The following is a 25,025-nucleotide window of genomic DNA, read 5'->3' on the forward strand; positions in this document are numbered from 1 at the left end:
CACACATGATGGACATCGCTCCTTCATCTCCCTGAAAGCTCATATCTTAGAAATGTGGTGTTCCACATCAATGAACCTCTGTGTGAGACTCAATGGCAGTTTTGTGATGCAGACAAATAGCTATTTGAAACTGGTTTGAGACAGCCAATGTTTTTAACCTGAGGCAATCTTGTATTGTAGTGATAGAAGTAAGGCTATTAATGAACTCAACAATATTTAACTATTCGTGTTGAGCCTCCCATTGGTCAAATTTCACAAGTCTAACACTGTACTGCTCAGGGCAAGAAAATGAAATAGGAACAATTTTCATCAGGAAAAAGGCTAAAGTTCTTCCTATTTAGAAGGCAAAATCAGGGCAAATTATAAAAGGAGCCTCAAATATGTATTTTTGCATCTTAGCCTCTTCCTGTCTTTGAAAAAAAATCCAGATTCTTTGCTGTTCTCTACAGCATGATGAGTAGAAAATGATAAAATTAAATGCTAGTCTTTGTAATCCAGATGTCTCTAACTGACTTCTAAGCTCAAGATTCAGTGAGAACAAAGACGTGGTCAATACTTGCAATAGCAAATTCAGGCTAAGCAGAAATGGAGGTATTTCCATCAATGCAGGCAAGTGAAAGCTTCAGTCATCTGAAAACTTACAGAGCACAGTTACATCACATGCCTGCATCTGCATTAAGAAAAGAAGTGCAAATGACAATAAGTGTACTGTACAGAAATTCACCTTTTATTGGCAGTTACAGTATGGATCATAACTCTAAAGCGTAACTCCTATTCTCTCTCTCTCAGCACCAGTTCTTAACAGTACATTTACTGACTACAATGGTCATGGAAGTCTGTAAGGAGCAGTCAGAGGAAAAAGAAAACAAAACATAAACAGATAGGTAGGAGAGTCTCTGTTTTAGTTCAGTGCTGTCCTAGAGCCCAGCAGTACCTGCTTGGCTGCCTTTCTGTCCTTGTACTGCAACCACGTAAACATCTGGAAGAGGAGCCAGAACTGGCCTACTCGATGCCACTGCAACCACTTCGTAACACAGTGACTTCAAGGTTTCTTCAGATGCTCAGAAACCGCAATCCTTCCTCCAAACCCACAGGATGGAACTGTGGCAGCACTAAAGTCACCATGAAAAGTTCAGCTGCATTTCACTGTCAGTACCACAAGCCCCTTTCACGGCTAATTCCTCCTTAACCATGTTTCTCTCTAAAAAGTCTATTTCACACCTGATAGGGAAACTGAAGGGCTAGCTTTCACCTTTCAACTCTCAACAGTAAGTGAAGCTGGTGCTATTATTCCTACTTAACAAATAGAGAGCAGGTCAAGAAAGAAGGCACATGTCCAAAACCAATCACACGAAATCAATTACTCTTCAGTCTTGTGCATTGTCATTTGGACAAAGCTTTAGACCTCTAGCTATTTGAAATTCCAACTAGAAACTGACATCTTTAACAGTGTTGTTTCAGACACCAGGACAGTAATGCATTTCAATTTGTTTCCTGCGTCTACTACCCTTGTGTGCTTGTGAGTGCCAGCTAAGTTTAGCAACTAATTAGGCTGGAGTCACAATACCATTAGAGGTCTGGATCAGTAATTCACCAAGCAGGAAACAAAACATCTCTTGTTGATATAACTGTAGCTTTAATTGAAGGATTTTTTAAAAAAGATTTTAAGGGAAAGAAGTAATCCAGTAGCCATACAGATCTCATTGTGTGCAATCATTTTAGAAGCCACAAAATAGGCTGCACTCAAATCAAGCAAAACCTCTGGCTGACATAACTATTTTAAATCAGCCAAACTTAGACACTGGAGTAACAGCTATCAAAGATCATCCTGAACATAATTAGTAGTTCCAAAACCAGGTTTTTTTTCTTTATATTGAAATCAGACAGTTTCAATATAAATATTACTTGCCATTGTTCTAAACAAAGCAGACCAAGCAGCTACAAATCTCCAACAAAGAAGAACCAAGTCAGGTCATCACCAAGGAAGGAGCAAGCAGTAATACAAGACACTTGACACCCCTGTATAAAGGGCAGCTTATTGTAATCAAAGAACTTCATAACACTGAGACATCACAATGAGCCAGGAGATGTATACAAAGCACTACTATTCTACTATTGCAGTAGCAAAATGTTATAATAGGGGTAAGGGGATACACAAAAGTCTAAATACTTTTGGAAAAGAGAAAAACTTGAAGGAAAGGAATGGCCTTGAAAGAACTTGAAAGAAGGAAATGGCCAACTTGGAAAGATTACAGTATTACAAAACCCTTGAAACAAGTACATAAGCATTAACCTACTTGAGGTCTTGGAATCTGCAAAAGTAAAGATGAGCAGAGATCATCAGGGAATCCTTGGCAGAAGTTGGTCTGGTACTAAAGCACTTAAAAATTCAACCAAACTGTACACATGGTAAGAGGTAAAGCTTTGAAAGTTCCACAAATAGTTTGAATCTCATAGATGGCTCACCAAATGCACACAAAGCCCAGAGTAAAACAATATGTTTCTGCCTTAATGCAGGGGAAAGCCCTTGCTTTTCTGCCTTGTGTATTGCTCTAGGGTGGGCAGTAGAAAACAACCGAGGCCAACAACAGGACACTGTCATAGCCCTGCTCTCCCTGCTTTCGGAGGCTTCCCAAGTTGCTAGATGAAGAGATAGCAGCAACATACAGAAATCAGTGCACTCAGCCCACGTCACATGAGACAAGGCAGAGCATGTCGACTTCCTTCCACACAAATGTGTACCTTCATGTATCTTCATTGACCTTTGCAAAAGAAGTAAAAGGGTCAATGTTCAGAGCCACTCCTGACTCAAACAGCTTTCACTGAATGTTTAATTGATTGTGCTGTGCTTGGTATTGGGATTCACTGGGGCTTAGCAGGCCTGTACATGCTGCTGAAAGAGAAGAGTTAAATAACAGTTCTATACACAGATGTCTTTTATCCAAAAGGAATACAATGGCTTTGTCTATCAGATGGAACTAAAATTTCAGGTCACTTAGTATTATCACAGTCTTCCCAAGTTCCTATTTCACCTACTTCCATCTCCTTGGTCTTTGATCTATTTACTTTATGCAGACAAGTTCAGCAACTACTAGGCAAGGAAAAAGGGTTGGGGGAAATCACTTGGCCAAAGGAGCAAATAATTCCGCAAACCTTGTAAGCATTTCTGTGTCAAGTCTTGGAGGCTTGTTAAGGTATGAAGAACATATTTATGTAAAATCCTTAGTACAGCTTCAGAAGCACAACAAAAAGAAAGAAACAAAAACCAGTCACCTTTGGGATCTCATTTTCCTCAACCACATCTGAATATAAAGGCTTCTACAGTTGCCAAGTTTACAGGAAATGCAGGCCACCTCTTAACAATCCTTTTCCAGAAAGAAAGACTCCCCAAAAACCATCATGGGGATGAGGAGGAGAGTGAGCACAAAATCACTACAACTCTGCTGGCATATGTAAATACATTAATAAAGCATAGCAACAATCGAATTTTTGCCTCTTCAACCTTAGAATAAGGTTGTTCAACCAATAGAATATTGGTTACTGCTAATAGAACTTGTTATTCAACCAATAGAATATTTCATATTCTATTCCACCACCCTTCCTGCCTTATCATTCTCTTTTAACATGTGGTACTTCACACTTCCAAGGTTCACTTCACCTCCTCCTTCCCACCTCCCCCCATCAAGAAACAGAGAACTATAAACATGACTATGAAGGCTATAACACTGAAAAGAAGAAGATATTTGTTTCAAACTATAAAGAACTAGATTTTTTTAATATACCTTGAATTAATTTGTTGCTAATTAAAGCATTTGAATTATCTAAGAATACATGCCAGAAAAATAGTGTATTACGAAAAAGGATATTAAGCAAGCAAGTGCTCCTGTAGCAGGCAATGAGATGGTTGACTTGGGAGGCTAATGAATTAGTATAAACAATTTAAATCTAATTTAATTTAACAATGTAGAGCATTTGTGCATTACAAAGCAACAGACAGTAATCTGTTTCTTCATTAAATCAAATATAAAATTGCTGATTACCCTTCCCTGAATTATTTTATTGAAGAGGATAGCAAACAAATTTTATATTCAGTCATAAAAGTTCATGGCTAGTCCCCAGACAGGCCAATGTAACCAGTGAAGGGTACCAGTGAACATAACATAGGCCAGCTGTGGTTTAGCATAACACATTATTCAGCCAAAATAGATTCTCACATTTTAACAGCTAGTGAACAAATGTTTATGCCAAAAATTAATATGGCATTTTAAGTTTACTTTTTATTTTCACAAAACATATCTAAACAGCACCATTTACTACTCACGATCTTTAGAAGGTCTAAAATTATATACTGAGAATGCTGAGCATTTGGTATTGCCAGAGGTACTAAAACTATGAACCTCCCCCTCTATTTTACAGATAAATTTATGAACTTGCCTCAAAAGTGTTACCGGTGATATCAAATTCTGGTGGAACAAAGGCACCTTCTGGATCATCTTTGAAAACAAAAGGAAACATGCCAGATTAGAAATTAGTAGTCTTGTTTACAAAAAACACAAACCAACTTGATGATACAAATGTACATGTATACTCCTATCAGATACAAAAGAAACTTTGGATAGCAGTATTTTGGTTCACTCCAATGCGCTGTACAAAGAACTTGTTATTCATGTTTACAGTGCTGGAAGTAAAATAAAGTGCTGTTTTCAAGCTTTCTCCGAGAAGGTATCATAACTTCCCTACTAAGAAACAAAACAGATTAAACACCCACAAAGAAATACATTTAACATGTCTAATCACTTCTTGCCTTCAGGCATTTATGTTTGGACCCAGTTATCACATTAAGCTGCTGTGGCTCAGGTGTGGCTGAGGTTTGATTTGATTAACTGGACACTTCCACTCACTATTTTCCATTACAGACCTGGGTGATAAGGGTTCAAGCAGCACAGCCAGTCTGAACAGCTAATTGCTTCTTCATCTACAGGCCAGCTTAGAACTCTGACCTCTCTGCTTAGTTTGTTTTACTTATGATAAAAGAGTAGAGGAAGTAAATTGCCCATGCATGTGCTGCTGAGCAGAGAACTGAGCTACTGCAGCAGCCAATTCTGAGTGAGGAGGTGGAAAGAAGAAAAGAACAGACTCTCTTATGAGAGTCTAATGCTATTTCTGCATCCAAGCAGGTAAACAGTATCACACCACACTTGCGTCACATGAACCCAGTAAAGAACATCAAGGAACTCAACAGGAGCACAACTAAAAAGCCTACTCTTCACATACATATCCAACTCACCTAATCTATCCTTCTGGGAAGTCAGGATGATTGAGATGATTTACATGCAAAAAGCGTGCTTCCTTTCTCAACAAGAAGAAAAAAATAGTATGTTCAGAGGCACAGCATAATCATCATAACTTCAGCTTTAATTCTAAATCATCATAACTTTAGCTTTTGTGCCTGTACTTTAGAAGTGTAATACAAAGTTTTTACTAATCCCAGTTATATAGCAGAGACTACTAGAGAGGACTTTTTAAACATACTCATACGTTGCAGCTAGGTGGCATGGCTGACTAGAAACAGTAACTGATTTACAGCTCCTTAGGACATTCCCAAACGTATTTTCCCACTGAAAAAGAAGGTTATGCAAACAATTTTGCATTTCTTACCCACCACCATATTTTTTCCTGATTTTGGGGGTGGGCAGAGGAGGCAGAAGGGGAAGGAAAGTAATGGACAGGTGTTTTGTTCTCCCCTCTCCCCCACCTGCAGACTACTACCCCTTTTTATCTCCCCCCTACCTTTTCCCTTTCTTTCCATAGAACACTTTGAAGGCTGTACTTAACTGTATCTAACTTATCACTGGTACAGCTCAGTGTATTCTTTTAATATAATGTTTACAATGGGAAAATGTGTGTGATCTGAAGAGACTAGAAGGTAACAGAGCCCTTGGCAGAACATCCTATTGAATGGTTGTCACTTTAGCACCACAGAACTTGCAGAAAGCAGAACTTGCTGCTAAAGCAGAGATGACAGGCTGTTCATTTTCTCTCACTGGAAAGCAAATCCAGAGGTCATAATTTTCTTCTGGAAGAATAAATCCATAAGCAACAACTGCAGGGAAGCAAAAAGGACAACCTCCTCAAGTGCCTACAACAAGCTATCTTTTAACCAAACAGTAACAAAATCTGAGAGAAAGAGCCAAAGACAGCATGAGAGAAATAGAACATAGGAGTCACTTTTTTGCATTCCTATGGAAAACATACCTTTCTTTAAAGAGAACTAATGAAAAGTCTTTTCCTTAGAGACTAACATGAGTTCAGGGAAGTAAATCTGTACATTTGCTTTGCACAGGAATTTGTTATCCCACATTTTAAGTACATGAACACAGCATTCCTGGATCAATTGTTTGCCAGCTATTCAATTAGACTAAAACATTTAAGAAGAAATTGATTTTTCTCTTCCCTAGCTACAAGCAAAGATCTCAGCTGAGGGGCATTTTTCATCCACTAGATTTATGCTCTTCAACAAGTCTTTCACATACCCTTGGCTTATACAAAGCCAGCTTCTTTTTCTTTTGTAATTTCAAGGTATGATAAGCTCCTTAAAATAAAGGAAATTGATTCCACATTACCCTATTAATATGGAACTAAAAGTTGTCTCATGTCTATTTAGGGAATTTAATAAAAAAATCACAACAATTATGAAGGTATATTTTCATCTTTTTAAATTATATTTTATGATGTTCTATTTATTTGAAAGACTATCTTTAATTCTAAAGAGGCAAAAAAATCTTCACTTGTTGCAATGTTACCTTATCTCATTTTTATTCCAGTATTTTTTCTAAATACTGTGATCTAGATTTTGCGTGAAAGAATAAACAGACAGACATTTAAAAATAAATTAGGCTAAAGAAATCACAACAAAAACTTGACTGGTGTGTATCTAGACTAGAACGGTTCTCCTAGTTATAAGCCAACATAATTTTAAAAGTACCATAGAGTAAGAGCTGTTTGGTTTTCTTTACTTTTCTTCTGTAAAATCATTAAGGAACTGAAGACTTATCATCTTGAGATGCATCACATGAGAAAGGAATAGAAACCATAACCTGCTTTTTTGTCTAAGATGAAACAAGAAGTTTTTTGAAGTCAAGCATCTCCCTGCTCATCTGCTACGATACCATGAACATCTTCCATGATACTACATACTGGTTTTTAACATATTAAAATTAACTTCTCAATCAGTCCCAATACTTGGCAAGTCTGAAAATCATTACTTAAAAAGTAATAATTTTTTATCCAAGAGAGAGCTTTAAAAAAACTAAGGCCTTTATTTGAGAGAACTTTCCTTTTTAATAGCAAATATGCAATATTTGCAATTGCTCCATTTTTATGGCCACAATCACCAAGATACACTGAATATCAGACTTCTCTTGAAATAGAACATACCATGAAATCAGAAGATCTGTAAGAGGTGAAGGACATGCTTTACAAAGGATGAGACTTGCACACACAGGTATACATCTGTGTGTTTAAAATGGACATAAAGAAGACTTATCACCTGGATAAGTCTTAAAATAATTAGGAGGAATTTTCTAAGCAAATTCAGAACAGTCTTTGTTCATCAAGTACAAAACTGAACACGTAGTTTCACATGAAAATATACACACCCCAAATAAGTTTTATTTTATCTTTATTTTAATTGCAAATCTTAAAAATAGAATACAATGTTTTACTGCAGTTTCTCGCCATGAGTTTCTACAGTTCTAAAACAAACAGCCTGGAAACATAAATACTCACCACTGAGCTGTTCCATGAAGCATACATTGCCATTGGTGTTAAAAGCCAAAGTGTCAGGAGTGATGCAGAGTGTCTGGAAGATTGCAGAATGGGCAATGCTCTTCAAAGAATGGCAACACTCCAGGCAAATTGCCCAAATATCCTGCTCAGTAAGACAGCTATCCCGCAGCGACAAAATATCAGCAAGGGACACATTCTCCTGCCAAGATATGAATTAATAAATTACCCTGGATTTCATGACACTACTTTCTCTATCATAGATTAAATTTGACATAATTGGCTACAAGTAATGTTTCCAGCAAGTTCTCAGACTTTCTAGGACACTGATTAACACCCCAAGAAACACCAAGTGCATGACTTTGCTCTTAATACAGAGATGTTTTAAGAAGCACAGTTAACCTGAACAAAGATATCACAGTACGCCAATGTAAAAAAAAATACTACGGGAGATATGCAAGTTACATAAACACTGCATCAAAGGAAACAGGACACTTGGAGGTAAAAGCAGAGAGACTAAATGAAAACATTTTGTTTCATCCATGCCTTTCAAGCTTTCCCAGGTGTCTTTTTATATAAACTACTTAAGAATTCTCTTCACAGCAGTTCTCCCTACCATTTGTGATCAGAGAAAAAGTACCTTTTAGATTAGCCTGTCTTAAGAATGATGCTGTTGTGAAGCTTAGTGGTGTAGACCATTTAATAACTTTGAAAAGCCAAACATGCCATAGGAGAAGTGGTTTTATATTCGGTCTTAAAACCAAACACTTTGGTTGTCCTAGGCCTCCCCATTACATCCAGAGCTTTTAGTGATCAAAACAGCTCATGGACTTAAGTTTTTAAGTTGCTGTCCTAAACTGTAGTCAGCTTGTATTGGCGCTATTATCACAGTAAGGCTATGAGTCCATTCACAAACAAATGTGTTTCTAATGTGGCTTTCCTGGTCAAGATGTTCAGAAACATTGCTTGGCTCAAAGCAACCAGCCTCTCTATGGATATTTTTGGAAAACAAACCTAATACATTATCCACAGCTAGAGAAATAAAATCTTCACAAACTTAAAGGAATGAGGAAAAAAAAACCCAAACAAACAAAACATCAATTCCATCTCTAAGGAAAAATAAGGTAACAAAAACGAAAGGTAATCTACGAAGTTACTTTGTATCAGAGCTACAACTACTATTCATTACACAGTGATATTAAATATACCCTGAATGGAAGATGTAGATACACATTGCTTAGCATAGAAAAAAAATAAAGTATGCCATAATCAGCAAAAGAGAATGTGAAGTACCTTACAGCTCAGAAAACTGCTGTGGTTTAAACTTTTAATCCCTTGGAGATCAGTTATAAATTTCTTTACCTACTCCAGCACTGGAGAACATCAATGATATCTGGATTACTATACACAGAAGGGGTTAACAGTTTATTAACATGCCTTTCAGAGAATTAAGCATTGCTTTCATAATATCCTTCAAATAAGAACCTAACCTCAGTCCAAAAGTGTATTGTGCTTTTTAGTCTAAAGTATAATGCTTAATAAATAAATATGAGGTAAGAAACTCACTGCTATTTGGCAAACTGAACTTCTCTTCTCAATGGTCTTATTTTTCATAGACGTGGCCTACACGTGGATTGATTTACTAATGGCAGCATTACCACAGTGTCTTCTAGCACTAATCATGGATCCTGATCTCATCAAATTCAGTCCTACACAATAATGAACAGCAAAAGATCTCAGCACAAAATCTTATTTTCTCTGTGCTATGCTCAGTACAATTGTGTAATGCTGCCATCAGAGTGTGAGGGTGGATCAGGAGGCTTTGCAAATTTCCATAGAGAAGCTGTTCCACGCATGAAGAGCAGCACAGAGGTTGCTGTATCTGCAAACAAAAACACATGGCAAGAAGCTCTCCTACAAACATTACGCTTTGAAACTGACCAAACTGAGCAGTGGGATAAGGACAGGCTTGGAAAGAGGACACCAACTTCTTATTCTATGGCCAGCAAAAGAGTTAAAAAATAGAAACTCTGTGATCAAAACAATGAATTGAGCAATTATTTTTAACTCTCCTAGAATCCTCCAGCTAGGTGACATGATGGCATTTGCCACAACGGAGAAATAAAATAATGATTCACTAATCAAGATGTAAAAGATGAGTTTCATCTTTGCATGTGGACGTAAGAAGCTAATTTAGAGTGCAGATGAAAAAAATTAAACCTGCAATCTTTAAGACAGCCTCAGCATCACATTCCAGTCACAATAAGGACTTGAGAGAACTTTTGAGTTAAGCTTTGAGGCTGAACTCCACTGCAAATAATAATTATCAGCAATGATATCTACAGCACAAACCTACAAAATATCTGTCTTGTGGTTATTTGGGAAGTAAACAAAAGGTAATGATCTAATGTCAGATAAGCCTAGTTTATCTTCCTTCCCAGGGATGGGAAAGTTATGTCATACAGAAAAATTAAAAAAAAAAGGAAAAAGGAAAGAAGTCCTGTGAATGTTCCATGGCTTCCATCAGCAGTGTATGGCTAGGTGAAGATAAAACTAACATAAAAAAAGATTAAATACCACCACCACCATACTGCAGGCCTTTCTATTTCCACGGCTCCAGGGCAGCAAGTTACTTACTTCACAGAAACCACAAATTTCCCAAATGATCACTCTTCCTTGACCTCAGTTATTAAAGATGCTGTTGCAGCTAAGCAAGGCCTTTGTAGAGAATGAAGCACTGAAAACACTGAGACTTGCATTTGACTAGCTCATATCCCCAAAGCAGCACAGACCAAAAGTTACCACTGTGGGAAAAAACCATCCTTTTAACACTCCAACACAGGAGGTTCTGGCAAGCTGAAACTTCTGGTGAGCAACTGCTTCAGTACTTTGGATCACTGGAAGCTGCTTCATTCAAATGTGGTAAATATCAGAGATGTTCATGCCTCTTTTTTGTCACTTTCAGCAAAAGACACTTGTTTCTGGTTTGACAAGTGTCTGGTTTTAACACTAAGAGCTACAAAAAGCAAACCAACCAGACAACCATGCTTAACTGCTCACTTTAGTTTCCAGCTCTCCCTTATATTTTCTTCAGCAAGTACAAAACTGTTCAGTAGCCTGTAATTAAGGAGAGATAATTAAGAGAGAGTAGGAATAAAAAAAAATAATTTGCCACAGACCATTTCTTAAAAATTTTGAAATCAAATATTAAAGAGTATGAAATTAACAAGGTTCTAGCAAAGAGAGGAAATCAAAATACACCCTCATCCTTAGCATTTTCTAGTCTTCAGCTCAGGCAGATTCCTGCTTCACATATTTGTAAAAAAACACCTGCATCAGACACCAACATCATTCTTTATACTTGGTACAATGACAAGAAGAGCAGACTCCACTAAATGACTAAGCAACTCAGAGTTCAGTACAACAGCACTCACAGCCTTCTGACACCTTTTTGCCACAATAATTCACACAAACTTCAAGACAATCTAGTCCAGAATCACAGAAAATGTGGCAAATGCCATCCATTACATTCATCACATCTGAAGAAAAACACTGGGTTGCCTTAGTAAGCTCTCTGAATACAATTCAAAGCAGCTTTTTTTTATCAACTTATCACCAGGTCATGCCAATTCTCCCAAGAAAAATACTGACACTCTTTACATTTCTGTAATAACTAAATAGATGGGACTCATAGGAACCCACAATCAAAGTATATATACATTGAACAGGTATGAAAAATGGGCCCTGTTCTTTCTTGTACAGAAGAGTTGACGCTTGGCCCTCTCCATTCCGATAAAATACTCTAGGTGTTTAGGTCAATGTGTAAAAAATAAGGCCATTACCATCTTCCTCCAAGATTTTGCATGGGCCTGTCTGAGAAGGCCTACAGCACTGAGCACTACAGGCAGTGGAAGAACCAAACTGCCAAGTCAATGGGTGACTTAGGAAAAATGAAAGGGGCTGGCATTTTCAAACTTGCATTTAACTCCTGATTCAGCACGGATTCTTGACATAGCAAGTTAGAAAGTTTGCAAGATTTGGTTCGGGGAATGAGCAGCTCACATACAGTTCACCAAGCCTTTACTTAAAAAAGGAAAGTATCTCCAAACATTTTGCCCTGACATTCACAAGGGGATAAAAAACACACTTCATGTGAAGAGATATAAAGGTGAGCAAGAGCAACAAAAAGCAAGGGCAAAACCAATAATAGAGCCAGAAAAATGCAATGACAAGAACTGAGTTTAGCTACAGGTTACTTGGCATAACAGCAGAATAAACAGATTTAACAGTTGGATAGTTTTGGTATTTATTTCCCAGTGTCAAAGGCCTTTTAGCACAGGGCAGCAATATACGGCTGGACAAAAAAGCGGTTGGCAGCTTCGGGAAATTATTCTGCCCATGTAAATTTCCCTTGATCGGGTGCGACAAGGACACGTACTTGCCGACTGCAGCACTAACCCACGGCTACGACAGCAGTGACGAGACACCCCGCACTCGAGGACCATGACTTTGCTGTTGTGTGGAGAAGGTGCACGGCAATGGGCTAAGCCCAACTTGGTGGCCGGGACGGCGGGGCAGGAGGCAGCGAGGCGCCGGCGGAGCACACGCGGAAAGCGAGCGGCGCTGCGGCCGCGGCCCGGCCGCTCCCGGGGCCCGGCTGCGCCCCGGCCCGGCCGCCTCCCGCGGGCGGCCTGAGGCCGTACACCACAGGTGAGCGCAAGGGCGGCGGCTCCATCCCCGCACCTGCCTCACTCACCTCATCCTCCAGCAGCGTCGGCAGAGGCTCAAAGTCGTAGCAGTTCACCTCCTCCTCCTCCTCATAAAACACGTCCTCTGCAGCGCCAAGAGTCTCCATCCCGCCCGGCGAGGGAGCAGAGGCTTCACCTCCGCAGCCTCCCTGCGCGCTCGGAGCACGGCCCTCGGCCCCCGCCGTGGCTCATCCTCACACCCGCCTGCGGGCTGCCCCCGGCGGCGACCCCCGCGGCGCCGCCCGCCCGCTTTAACCCCCTCCCCGCCCCTGCCGGGCCCGGCCCGGGGCGCCCCCGCCCCTCCGCTCAGGCCCCGGCCCGGGGCAGCGCTGCCATGGCAACGGCCGCCGCCGCCTCGCCCGCGCGGCCTCACTGCGGCGGCTCCCGCCCTCCTGCGGCGCCGCCCGCCCCCGCCGCGCCCCGGGCGGCCCCGGCAGCCGCCGGGGGATGGCCGCGCACCGCGCTGTGTGCCCCGCGGCCCCCGCCCCCGCTCGGTGCCGTGGGGCGGCGGTGCCGTGGCCCTGCGCCCTGAGGAGCACGCCCGCCGCAGTGCGAGCTGCGGCCGCCGGGCCCTGCGGGAGCCGGGGCCGGTCCTTCTCGGCTGCGCTCTGCGGGCGAACGGCAGCGGCGGGGAGGGAGGGCTGGTGTCGGGCGAGAGGGTGCCTGGTGCCCGGCGGGGGACCGGAGCTGTGCCGGGGCGCTGCCGCCGCCGGTGATCCCCGCCCCGGGGCTCGCGTTACCACCACCGGCTCCGCGAACCGCTGGGTTTGCTGCATAAACCGGTGTCCAGAATTAGGACAGGTGGCCGAGTATTTGCACGCTCGTGGCATAACTCTTGACGCAGTTCGAGCCATAACAACCACAAACAAGACCAAGGCGCTGTCTCCAGCTTTACCTTCATTAGCCCCGGCCCATTTTTGCTGGCCAAAGGGCTTAGAGGGCCTCAAGGAACTTCATTAAGACTCCGCTTTGAAATCGACGGTTCACAATCAAGGATTCCTTCAAAATCACCACCCCCATAAGCCGGTTTTTAATTCAAGCAAACCCCATGGAAAGCTCAGGTTGTTTTGAGTAAACAGGCTGTTGCCTGGGAATGGGAATCGGCATTTGGTAATGGACAAGTAACCCCTGACCAGGTGTCTCCTGATAAAAGTTAAGCCCCATCACAATCTTTTATCTTTGCTGTAAAAACATGGTGGATGGAGAGAATAGACTCTTTTCTCCTGTAATTAAATTTTAGAGCTACTGGAAAATAATGGTTCCAATTTCATTATTCTGTTTTCCTTTATATCAATAATTCTTTGTCAAGATGAAGTATGTTAATTAATTAATCTGTGCATAGTACAATCAAGCAAAGCAAGAGAGTGGGTTTTTTTGTATGTAGTGTTCTATGGAAAAGATTAATACTCTATTAAAATATACATTAACAAACACTGTGAAGCAAACAAAGGTACGTTGATTAACTGCCCCATAAAAGTCATCCTGCAGTTGTAAGATTTCTCCCAACTGAATGTTATTTGGATACATTCCACAATCATGGCATGCTTCTGAGAAAAAAGCCAATCTCAGACAGATTGCAGTCTTTCATATATATGCTATCTTCTCACTAACATTTTTGAACTAAATTGATATGAACAATATATATACATACAATCTGGTAACTCAGGCTTTTGTGAACAAGTGTTGAAGCATGGAAAACTGCCTGGTACTTCTGAAAAAAAAAAAAAAAAAGGCCAACATGACAGCAACAGTAATTATAAAATATAAAAGTTTCTTAAACTCTATTTTACCAGCGTTTTTGGCAAAATATTTTCCTCAGGCAGCACAATCTACCTAAGAAGAACCCAAGAATTCTGGACTTTTGTGGGCTGGACTCAAGTACAATATTAAAAAAAAAAAATAGAAAAAAACCCAGGAAAAGTTTCTCTGGTGTATAAACCAGACCTAATATCTACACTCACCCATCAATGCATCTTAGATGGCACTCCATTGCAATCACTGCTTGAGCATTCACAAATACGCCTGAAAAATTATTTTTTAAGGTAAACCTGTGGAAATTGCACAGAAATTCACATGCTACTTTTGAAAGCATCAGTGTTTTTTGTTGAGCAAGGAATACCCGTTAGCAGGCTTGGGTTCACACACCTACCCTGCTTTATTTGGACGTGCATTATTCATTTATTGCATCTAGGCTTAGGTAGATTTTGTCAGAGTAAGTACGTGACTGACTGGCTCCAAGTGATCCAGGATGCTTCAGACCTATCTTATGATTGCTCTGGTTAACTTATTTGCTCTACTGAAGAGCTATTTATATGAAGTGGAATATGCACAAAATGGAAAACAAAATGAAACAGACGCAACATTATTCTGTAAACAGAAACTTGTAGTGGACTTAGCCTTATTACAAGTGTCATGATGGGCATGACAGAACAGTCCCTGGAACTGACATGGTTTGGTATATTTTGTATATTTTTTCCAGAAAAAATTGCTATGCTAAGCCTTTGCTCTCATCAATAATAGTGTTGGGTTTTTTTCCTCACAGCTGAGGCAACAGTCAGAAAAAGCATTGCAATTTGTTTTGATACATTCACGTGGCAATTCTCAGGCTAGAATATTCATTCTTATTAACTGCTGCAATTAGTCATGGCTCACAGGAATTGTTGGAGGATGTGCAACACTACACAGTTCAGCATTTTAAAAAACCCCACATATAGATGAAGCTGTCAGTTTGTCTGTAGTCATATTTTCCATTCTTTTTTTCCACAATATTGCTTAGGGAAGTGTAAGTTCCTAGGAGGTCTTTATTGGTAGGCATTTTTTGAAAAACATTTTGATGGATGTATGTCTGTGGAAATTTATTTCTGAGTCTGAGGCTGACTGAATATGCAGGTGAGTATCATATTAAAAACAAATAGAAGACAAATCAGGTTCTCAGAAGTGAGAGTTCTCAAAAGGCAGAAATAAAAGCATTACTTTGCGCTAATAGTCTATAGCTGGAAAAGAAATAAGAAATTTTAGCATTGATTAAATGAATATACTGTGATTAAAATTGTTTTGTTAAAGTACCAGAGAGAAGTTTCACTTACCTGTGATCAGGTTTTGAATATGATCTGAGATTTCTTTAGCAACAATTACACCAGGAATCACAATTACTAGAGATTTTGACTTCTTAATACTAGATTAAAAATGGAAAGCTAAGAAAAAGCAAACTCCAAATATAGCGTAGATATTATACATGAGAAAATTCTTGACCAAAAAGTCATTGAATAACATGGAGCTTTGTGGTTTAGACTGTATGATTACAGACAATGCAGAGGGAATGGGTCAAATACACCTGAGTTTTGTCCTCGCAGTTTTAGAATGCTCCCCTTGATGCCTTAAGTTTTAGCTTTTATATTTTCCAGATTCTGTAATGCTATAGTTTATAACTCTGTTCAAGTTCTCTTCACAGTTTAGTTACACAAAACTGTCCTTTTCCAGCCAGAGAACCAAGGACAACATTGCAGCTTCAGGCCCCTAAAGTGTAAACAACAACAAATTGAGGAGAGCAATCTGGGAGGATGGGACTTCATAACCTGGAGCTGTAATTGCACAATTAACCTCAATACGTAAATGGACCAAAACGTATGAAAGTCTGAGAACTTGTGACCGGTTGTCCATCTTAGGTCCATCTTGGGTAGAGCCATGGCCAAGCTCTTGTACTGCCCAAGGTGTATCCTCTGAAGGCCTTTTTATTAAATACCTACTTTATTCATTCAACACTGTCTAGCCTCTGTTCCTCTGTTAGGTAGCCTCTCTAGGCATCACCCTTAAGCTGTATCAAATTTATAGGAAATGGATTGGAGTAGGGAAGTTTGTAGTTTTTAGACAAGGAGCATTTGCAGTGAAGCAGTTGACTTGATTTCTGTCTCGGATAGCAGCTGATAGCAGATGTGTAGAGAAGAGTGCAGGATCAAGGTAGTAATGTACAATGTTCCCAGAGCCTCCAGTGTCAGAGTTCAGATAGTCCCTAAGGCAGTGGTGGTGTCTACTGGTTCAAGAGACACTTGAATATTTTTTCTTTAATGAATTTGTTCATTCACTTTTTGAGTCTGAATGGGTTTACTATCTACCATATCCTATTACAAAATTCCTCTGCTGACTCACACATATAGTAAATTCTTTGTTTCATTTGAGCCCCCTAACTTTTCGTGTTTAAAAAGGTGGTGGATAGAGTCTTTATGTGTCATCTTTCTATCATTCATGACACTGTAAAGTTTTCATGTCTCCCTTAGTTTCATCTTTTGAGGTTGAAAGACCCTGCTCCAGTTGTTAATTTGTAGAATTGAAACCGTTCCATAATTTTAAGCATGCTTTAGAATTTCTCAGTATTTTTTCTAATTGTGTGATTATGTAATAGAGGGAGGGAGGGAGGGAGAGAGGGAGGGAGGGAGGGAGGGAGGAAGGATGGATTTTTTGCAAATATATGAATGACCTGCAAAATAAAAGGCAGTACTTCTTTTAACTGTGATTTATTGATTTAGTTATTAGCTGCATGCCTTTTACTTCCAGGTAGCTACATTCATGGGGTATTATAAAAAATAATGCAGTGGGCACTGGGCAAAAGGAATGCTTTCCTGAGAATTCAGGAAGTGACTGTCAGCACCCTTGTCTCTGACCCAAAGTCTAAATAAAGGCTACATGAGAAAGGAAATTGTATAGGGTACTACTGTTACACCACTTTGAGCCACTGGAGATGTCTTTCATGTTCTTTTGTAGGTTTTTACTTTTCATTATAGCACTTTGGTTATTCTTTTTAATAGATTATATAATCATAATTGACTATTATAATTTGGAGTACCAGCCTTGTAGATGAAAGGTACACATTTGTTACACTATAATTAGATTGTACATTCTCCTTTTAAGAGTTTTCGTTTAATGGCAATTTGCCTGAAGGTTCTCATTTTAATTTAGTTTGGGTGAAACTGAAGGAACTGAAGGATGGCTATATAAGAATTGGGGTTTTTGTGTGTGTGACTTGTATCCTTTTCAATTGTTTGGGTTTTGTTAATCAGAGATCTCTTTATTGCCATGGGTTTTAATACTTTCACAGTCTATAAAACTACCATTCTTCCTTTAGCAGTTATTTGGATTTCTAGACAGAGACGAGCTTTCTGCCAGTTGCCAACTGCTGCTGCCTTTGTGGCAGCAGTGAGAAAGCATTGCAATAAAAAGCAAATTGTGTTCCTGCTACTGAAAAGCCTGAAAGAATTCAAAGGTAAGGAACTACAATTTTTAAACTGGCCCCATTACTGCTATGACTCATAGAGGAGCATAACTTCTGCTTGCCTGAAGTGGTAGGTTAGTTTGTATTCCAGGTACAGAATCTTACAAAGGCGATAGGGGGGAGTTAGCCATGCATTCACGAAGAAGATCAGAAAACTACATGCATAGACTGTTTACTGTATGGGGAAACCCATACAGAGGCCTACTCTTTTCATGGGGTTGAATGGTAAAAGAATTAACTAAAGAAGTTATGAGTTAACTCATGAAGCACAGTCTGCAGTCATTATAGACACCTGTCACATCATTCTTTACAAAGAAATAATCAAACTCCACCTGCTCCTACATGTTAGCAACTTTTTAATTTCCAGCCTTTACTTACATTCATTTACATTTGCCCCAACATTGTCTTTTATTATGTAATCTTAATTCTAATTCTTTACCAATTACCACTTAATGTATACATCTGTTCTGTTGCCTTTGACTTTGTTTTCATCCTTTCCTAACAGTGCATTTTCTTAAATCCCATTCTAGTCATGATTGCTTTTCTACTGCACTACACTTTTGTTGTATTTATAATACTGATGAAATTTAATTTCATAATTTCCTGAGGTGCTTAGGAGATCTGATCTTTTCCTCTTGTATCTCTCTTCTTGATATATTTCTTTAAGTATGTGCTTTTCTTCATCTTCCTAATTTCTCACATGTCCACTGTCTAAAGATTTTTATTTCACTGCATCTTTGAACAGTAGTTTCATTTGTTTTCATATGAATGATGATAAAAGGATGCTTGACCCTTCTCCTCCTCAGGACATCTTTCAGCCATCTAATACATTTTCAAATGAACTGCAGCAGCCTCTTCAATTCCTGTATTCTTTTCACATGAACTCTACTAGGTGGCACTCCAGGCATAGATAGCTTCCATCAGGAGCTACTTTAGAATAATGTGCTTTGCATTAAGGCATCTCCACTTTGTCATTCTTTAAATATCCTATGCTGTTGCAGTTGAATATTACCCTTCTCTACCAGCTGAAATAGACAGCAGAAGTAAAGAACATAGTTTTGCCCAAATTGAAGTAAAAGCAAAACTGTCATGGCATAATTTCCTTTGAAGGGAACTCACAGATATGCAAGATCAAAGACTGGAATTGTTTTTATTTGTATGCAAATGGGCAAATAACCTAGTAATAACCTGATATGCAAACACAACTAGTTTTTTCACAACTGGGAAATTAGGACTAGAGGAGGTATGTGTCCAAAGTGAATCTGGTGCTAAGTCTGGTATTTGGGAATTTCCGAGTTGTTGTCTCATTAATTCAATTAGATTATTAGGTTTTTCATAGGTAGTATCTATCCAGAAATACGCATGTGTGTGTTTACACACATGGAAAGACTGATAATGGGATTCTTCCTATTGATATCACTCTGGAGTGTTATATGACTTCCTTTATCTCAATATCTTACAATAAGCTTGTATTGCAATGTAGTCCACTTTGTTTCACGTGGTAAAGTGAGGCATCATGAAAATAACTTTCAGCATTACACAGGAGTCTCATACCAAATGGAAATTTAACCCATAAACCTGGAAAGCCAAATTTATAGAATAACTGCAAAATATTCTGCAATTGATTCTGAACTGTTTTAGTCTTGACGTTATAATATTGTCTTCATAACACAGTATTGTCTTTAAACCACCTATTGGTCCCTTTGCTCTTTTAATTCATTTTAGTGGTGTTCATTTGAAAACACAAGAAAAAGTTGCACAGAAGATAAATTTAAAAGAAAATGTGCATAATAAAATCTAATATGGTGCCCGTAGCAATTTCACATGGGAAATAAGATACAGCATAATACCAACCATCCTTCAGAGAAACATCTCATAATGATTAACTAAGACTTAAATTCATATGAAAGAAACATAAAAATTAACTAAGTGCATGCCACATTCTAACCCTCAGATTGCTTTTTTTTGTCATTTGGCTATTTCCTTTAGATTTCCTCTAGAGATGGTTATCAGCTGCTCATAAGGAAAAGGAGAACATTAACAGGACAAAGTAGCCTCCCATCTATGAGTCAGTGAATCAAACTGAATTGTTTAAATTTTTCTTGAAGTTAATAAGCCAGCAGGAAAAGCCCATCCTGAAAATCTAAAGTCTCCAAAACAATCACTTGGTGTCCCAAACAGCTGGTATGCAATCCACGAGTGTCTGTGTACTGCTCCTTTCCCCAAAGATATGACCATGGCTGTTCAGGGAATCTTTCTCAATAAAACATAAAGAGAAACTAGAACACAGAATAACACTTTCTACAAGGGACAGAGGTAATAGACAATATTTACAATTTAATCTTTTTGATTTGCTGTGACTGCTTGTCTCCAGTGAGGATTTAACTACTGTGTTTCACACTTGGGTCAATGCAGTTCTTTCTTTCTGACACTGAACTGAAAAGCATTAAGAAATTCTGCCTGTGCAAGACACAATACCACAAATCTCCTGGGAGCATACCAGGTGCTGTCCTCCGTATTCCTTACAGACCCTCCAAAAGAAAAGCATTGCTAATCCAGCAACCTGTTCTCCGTTCTTACCCTAGGAAAAAAACTGCTCTCCATGGAAGCTCAGAGGCTGCAGTACTTCACTGTGAAGCACTCAGGAGCTGAGATCAGACTGTTCTTGGCAGAGAGCCCTATGCTATGTTACTTTGTGCCAGAGTTGATTAGAATGAGTCTGATCCCAATCAATTTCAGATCACAATGCTGAACGTGATCTTTCTGCCAAGCCCTTCAGTAGGTAACAAAGATAGTCAGAGAAACTTTCAAAGGTACAGATCATCCAATAAAGTCACTTGACCTCAGAAGAGCAGAGGTTTTTTACATACAAATTGAAGCAGATCTCATACAGGGTATCAGAAAATGTTTGGTGAAGAACACAGCAGGAGCCATACTGATGCTATTAAAAATGTAAATTTAATTTCCAAAATAGTTCCAGGGAGACTTTTATTTTTCACATAGCCACAACTGAAGAGGAAAAGGGCATTTGCTAAGGGTGACCTCTGCTACGATAACTTTCATATGCTGTGAGTAGGGTATGCTCCTGGCAGATGGAAGAAGTAGTCCTTTATGCAGGCCTGCTTTGGGTTTGAACCGTGATGCCACACACAGCTGAATGCCCTTTTTGCATTCTGAGAAAAAAAACCCCAGCACTTCTATTTCCACTCTAAATTAAGACTTTTTTGTAACTTCTCAGCTAGCTCCTATAGTGAAAAAAAATCAATTACTTTTACTACCCAATTTCAATTTTGTGACTACTGCCTAGATAATTTGCTGATGGATACATTAGGAATAACTGTGTGTTGTCCCACTGGGGGCTCCTTTATCATGGCAAATGCTCCTCTGAGCAGAAACAGTTGACACCCAGAATCTAGCTATAAAATTTATAAATACAACCTGAAAACATAGTTGAGACTGAATTTTGTACATTGCACATGCAGGTTAGCAGGAGGAGAGAAGAGCTCCTGTTACCAAGAGATCTCATTGAGAGAAAGGAGAAAATATCCCCCCAACCTTCAAATGATACAGGCCCTGAAGGATTGATATGCACTCTGTTTTACTTTATTGTAGATTTTTAGACTTTTTAAGAACTAATTCCAGGGCAGAGGTGACTGATTTGCAAATACTCTTAAAGACATGATCATTAGCGGTATATTATTTGAGCTCAAAATAGAGTTTAATGAGCCAGGAAGAAAGATAAATTGCTGAGTTCAGCTAAAAGACTATAGTAGCTACAGCAAGTATGTGTTTGAAACATTTGCCATTAATTAGGTATCGTCAGTTACCTCCTGGATGAAGGCAAAGCCATCTTGGGCATCATAAAATCCATGAACTGCAGTCTATGTCTCCAGAATTTGATAATCCAAATTAATCAACTGGGCAAAACTCTCTTCCAAACCATTACAGCTATTGATTCATCTGAATCTATAACATGTTATTACATTTTCATTTTTAGTAAAGATAGTTGATTTATATTAAGGAGAAAAAAAGGTAAAGATTGTGTATAGCAAGCAGTTAGGCTAGAAGAATATCCAGTAAAGAAAGTCTCTTAGCACAAAGGAAGAAGCAGAAAGCATACAAGGTAGTGCTTCTATTCAGTATTGCATAGGATTTAATGAAATTTTTGGTCTCTGCATTGATGTCTGCATGAACACACTTTTTAAGAGGCAGAAATACACCCCAATCTTCATCTGCCTCACAATGACAGGTAAATTATTTAAATCCAACTTCTTGAAATAAACCCCTCTTATTTGTAGGAGCATAGCCAGGAAAAATGATTAAAACAAACGAAAAAAGGTTCAGCTGCATGCAACCTTCCCTAGTTACACTTCCCAAATTCTGTTCACTCTTTACTACTGCATGGAATAAAGGGAAAACTCTGTCCATGACTTCTCTCTGAATACGCTCTTAAGACCTCTTCCACTTGGGACCTAAAAATACAAGATTAGAATCACATATTCAATATTACAAATTCCAGTTGTCCTAATGCACCTAATGTCTTCTAGGTCCCCCAGAAATCAGCGGTTGTTAAAGTGGCACATGACCAGTGGAATGGCTGGATTTTTTACCTTATGCAAAAGGCTGTCTGATCATGACCAGAGGACAGGACCTCCAGGAATGTTCTGTTGAAGTCAGAATTTCTGTGAGACTGCTCTGACCAGTGTGAAGGACAAAGGACATTTTGTTTGGTGTGAAGGTGAGCCTTCAGGTGGTACAGAACCAACACAGGAACATCCAGGCCATCAAGTGTTCCTATGGCTTATTCTGTCCTAGGCTTGGGGTAGAACAGGGTAAAACCTAGCAGCAGGCTGGTGTGCCAGTTCCCCTTGGCTGTGCCAGACATACCTCAGCTGCAGCTGACAACCTGGCACAGGGGCTCAATTAATCAAGAGGGGTTATGTAACAAGCACAGAATTCCAGGCAGAAAAATTCAAACGTATCTGCACACAAAACCCTCATTGTCCAGTTCAGTCACTTCTGCTCTGCACCAACTGCTTCTGTGAACAGCTTTTGAGCTTATCCTCAAATGTATCTGTCCTTGATCATTTAATCAGTATTTAAAGCTCTGTGATGTTATTGATCCCACTCATGCCTCCAACATGTGTTTCCAATGGAAAATCCTGCAGAGAGGAAAAGTGCAGAATACCTTTTCATCATCTGCAAGGAGAAAAAGATGCATTTTTCTCCTTTCTTATTTTATAGTTTGTTGTATAATAGCAATAATCTCTTTTGCTTTCATATACTTGCAATAAATGGCTTTTGAGATCGATGAAATGTCTGAGCTTCACTTTGGCTATTAATCATTCTTAGTAGCATTTTATTGCTTCATATATTACAAATAACAGAAATTATTCCTTAAACCTATCCAGATAGCTGAGGCCTGCAAATTTCAAACCTAACTCTGAGAGACAGATTCACTGATGGCAATCCCTGTGTTGTCTTTTATAAGAGTAAATAATAATAACAGCACTATGCCTTCCACCTGCAGGTTTCAACCCCCACTATACAACGCATTGGAAAGGAAAAACGAACCTTGTTTTTCTGTCTGAAGGAGGGGAAAAGGTGAGTTTGTGGATTAAAAAATGGCGAGAGGTCTTCACAGGTATTTCTTTCTCATTATCTGAGAAAGCAGTACTTGTAACCTGGCAGAGTTTGTAATACCTGCCCTTGGTACTGTCCTGCTAACAAAGCTCCTTGGGAGCCAACCCTCTGGCTGCAGTTATGGGAACCTGCACTGAGTGCCCTGCAAGAGCAGCAGTGTTGCTGTTCCCCATCAACATCAGCAAGGCTGGAGTGAAACAAATATTCACTCAACAAACTTGCTCTCATATTCCCTAATTTCAGTTCCTCCTTCTGCCTAGGGTCTAATCATGGCTTTTTGGATAATCATGACTTCACATGGACAGTGACATCAAAGGAATGAAATTCCCTAGAAGTTCAGTTTGAGAAAATATGTTCCAACCCTGAGAACAATAGTATTTGCCTTTCACAAAGAACGAATTACCATGAACTGGAGCACAGTGTGCTATTCTCTTCTATTAGAGTCTTCTGCATTGCCATATATCTGCCTTTTGGATGCCTTTACTTTGATCATCTATCATCCTTTATTCCAATAAAAATACAGAACCTATTTCTCAGTTCAGTGAAATTCCGTGTTTGTTTACTCAGGTGGTGACATCAGCGTAATTTCTTTATGTCCACATGAGATTTACCAAATCTAATAAGAACCCATCATTGTGACTCCTTTGGCAAAGCTCTCTTTTGGGGCATCATGAGCAGTTGGTTGCTAAAGAGCATCCAGAGCATTCTCACAGCATGGCACAAAACACCTCACTATTGCCATAGGCTGTGTGTGGATCCTGGCTGTCTGGGGATGATGTTGTTGGGAGTTCAGAGAAAGAGCTCAAGGCACCTCGTTTCCCCCATGTACTGCATCGGGTTAAGGGCAGATCATCAATAGATCTGAATGCCAGGTCCACCAACAGCATTGACAGTAAGAACATACTGGGTGTGCACTCTGCTGTCAGTTTGACAGCACTGCAAATACAGACCTCCCAATCCTAAAGAATTTCAGTGAAATAATATGAAAATGGGATGTTCACTCACCTACTTTTCTGCAAGTTACAGAAAGTCAAAAAGAACTTGGGCTGGGATATCACAAGTCTTTTGTTTGGGCCTCAGCCAGCATGAAAAAAAATGAGGAAAGCAGCTTTAATTGATATGACAGCATTTTCATGACAGTCTCAGTGACAGGCCGGAGATTTTGTTTGCTTGTTTGATAACTAAAGGACAGACTTCAGTTTCTTCTGCCACGTCTACTCTAGGCATTCTACTTTTCAGTGTTACATAGTCTTCAACATGGCATCATGCTTCTAAAACTCTATCCAGGTTAGCTACCTCAATACCCAGAGTTTATTTTAATGTTTTCTGCAATTTAATAACGATCCATCCTGCTGAGCCTAATTCTGCAGGCAAAATAGGTCCATGCTATTAATGAAAGCAATTTTATGTTATTGTATCACACCGTTGCAACAGGCAGTGTCTGAAAAGAGTACTTGAAAATGGAAGTCTCCTTTAAAATTCCCTGTTTTTCAACAAATCCCTTGTTGTATTGCATTTCCATGAGCCTTACATAACACATTCTGCCACATTCTAAATTACCTATGTCTTAACAGTGCCTTTGT

At 39.4% G+C, this 25,025-nt stretch overlaps 1 protein-coding gene and 1 long non-coding RNA gene across 13 annotated transcripts in view; one reads left to right on the forward strand and one right to left on the reverse strand.

Annotated features, from left to right (window-relative positions):
• The window catches only part of KNDC1 (kinase non-catalytic C-lobe domain containing 1), a 57,995-nt gene extending 45,062 nt beyond the window's left edge, over positions 1 to 12,933 (reverse strand). For 3 of the 12 annotated variants that reach the window (XR_010367453.1, XM_064430962.1, XM_064430963.1), the window contains exons 1-3: positions 12,542 to 12,933; positions 7,789 to 7,987; positions 4,435 to 4,493 (exon numbers count right to left, since the gene is read on the reverse strand). Coding sequence is in view for 4 of the 12 variants with exons in the window: in XM_064430962.1 (XP_064287032.1) it covers positions 4,435 to 4,493; positions 7,789 to 7,987; positions 12,542 to 12,640 (357 nt within the window). In the remaining 8 variants the exon portion in view is untranslated. The remainder of the gene's footprint in view (positions 1 to 4,434; positions 4,494 to 7,788; positions 7,988 to 12,541) is intronic. The other 9 variants (XR_010367457.1, XR_010367458.1, XR_010367452.1 and 6 more) reach the window with 8 other exon arrangements.
• Positions 12,934 to 16,988: 4,055 nt separating this feature from the next.
• Positions 16,989 to 25,025, forward strand: part of LOC135306653 (uncharacterized) — a 30,058-nt gene continuing 22,021 nt past the window's right edge. Inside the window, exons 1-4 of the long non-coding RNA XR_010367463.1 lie at positions 16,989 to 17,287; positions 17,653 to 17,790; positions 22,347 to 22,537; positions 23,330 to 23,403. This is a non-coding gene — a long non-coding RNA (uncharacterized LOC135306653). The remainder of the gene's footprint in view (positions 17,288 to 17,652; positions 17,791 to 22,346; positions 22,538 to 23,329; positions 23,404 to 25,025) is intronic.

The sequence above is a fragment of the Passer domesticus genome, chromosome 8 (assembly GCF_036417665.1).
Source record: "Passer domesticus isolate bPasDom1 chromosome 8, bPasDom1.hap1, whole genome shotgun sequence".
Lineage (NCBI taxonomy): Eukaryota > Metazoa > Chordata > Aves > Passeriformes > Passeridae > Passer > Passer domesticus.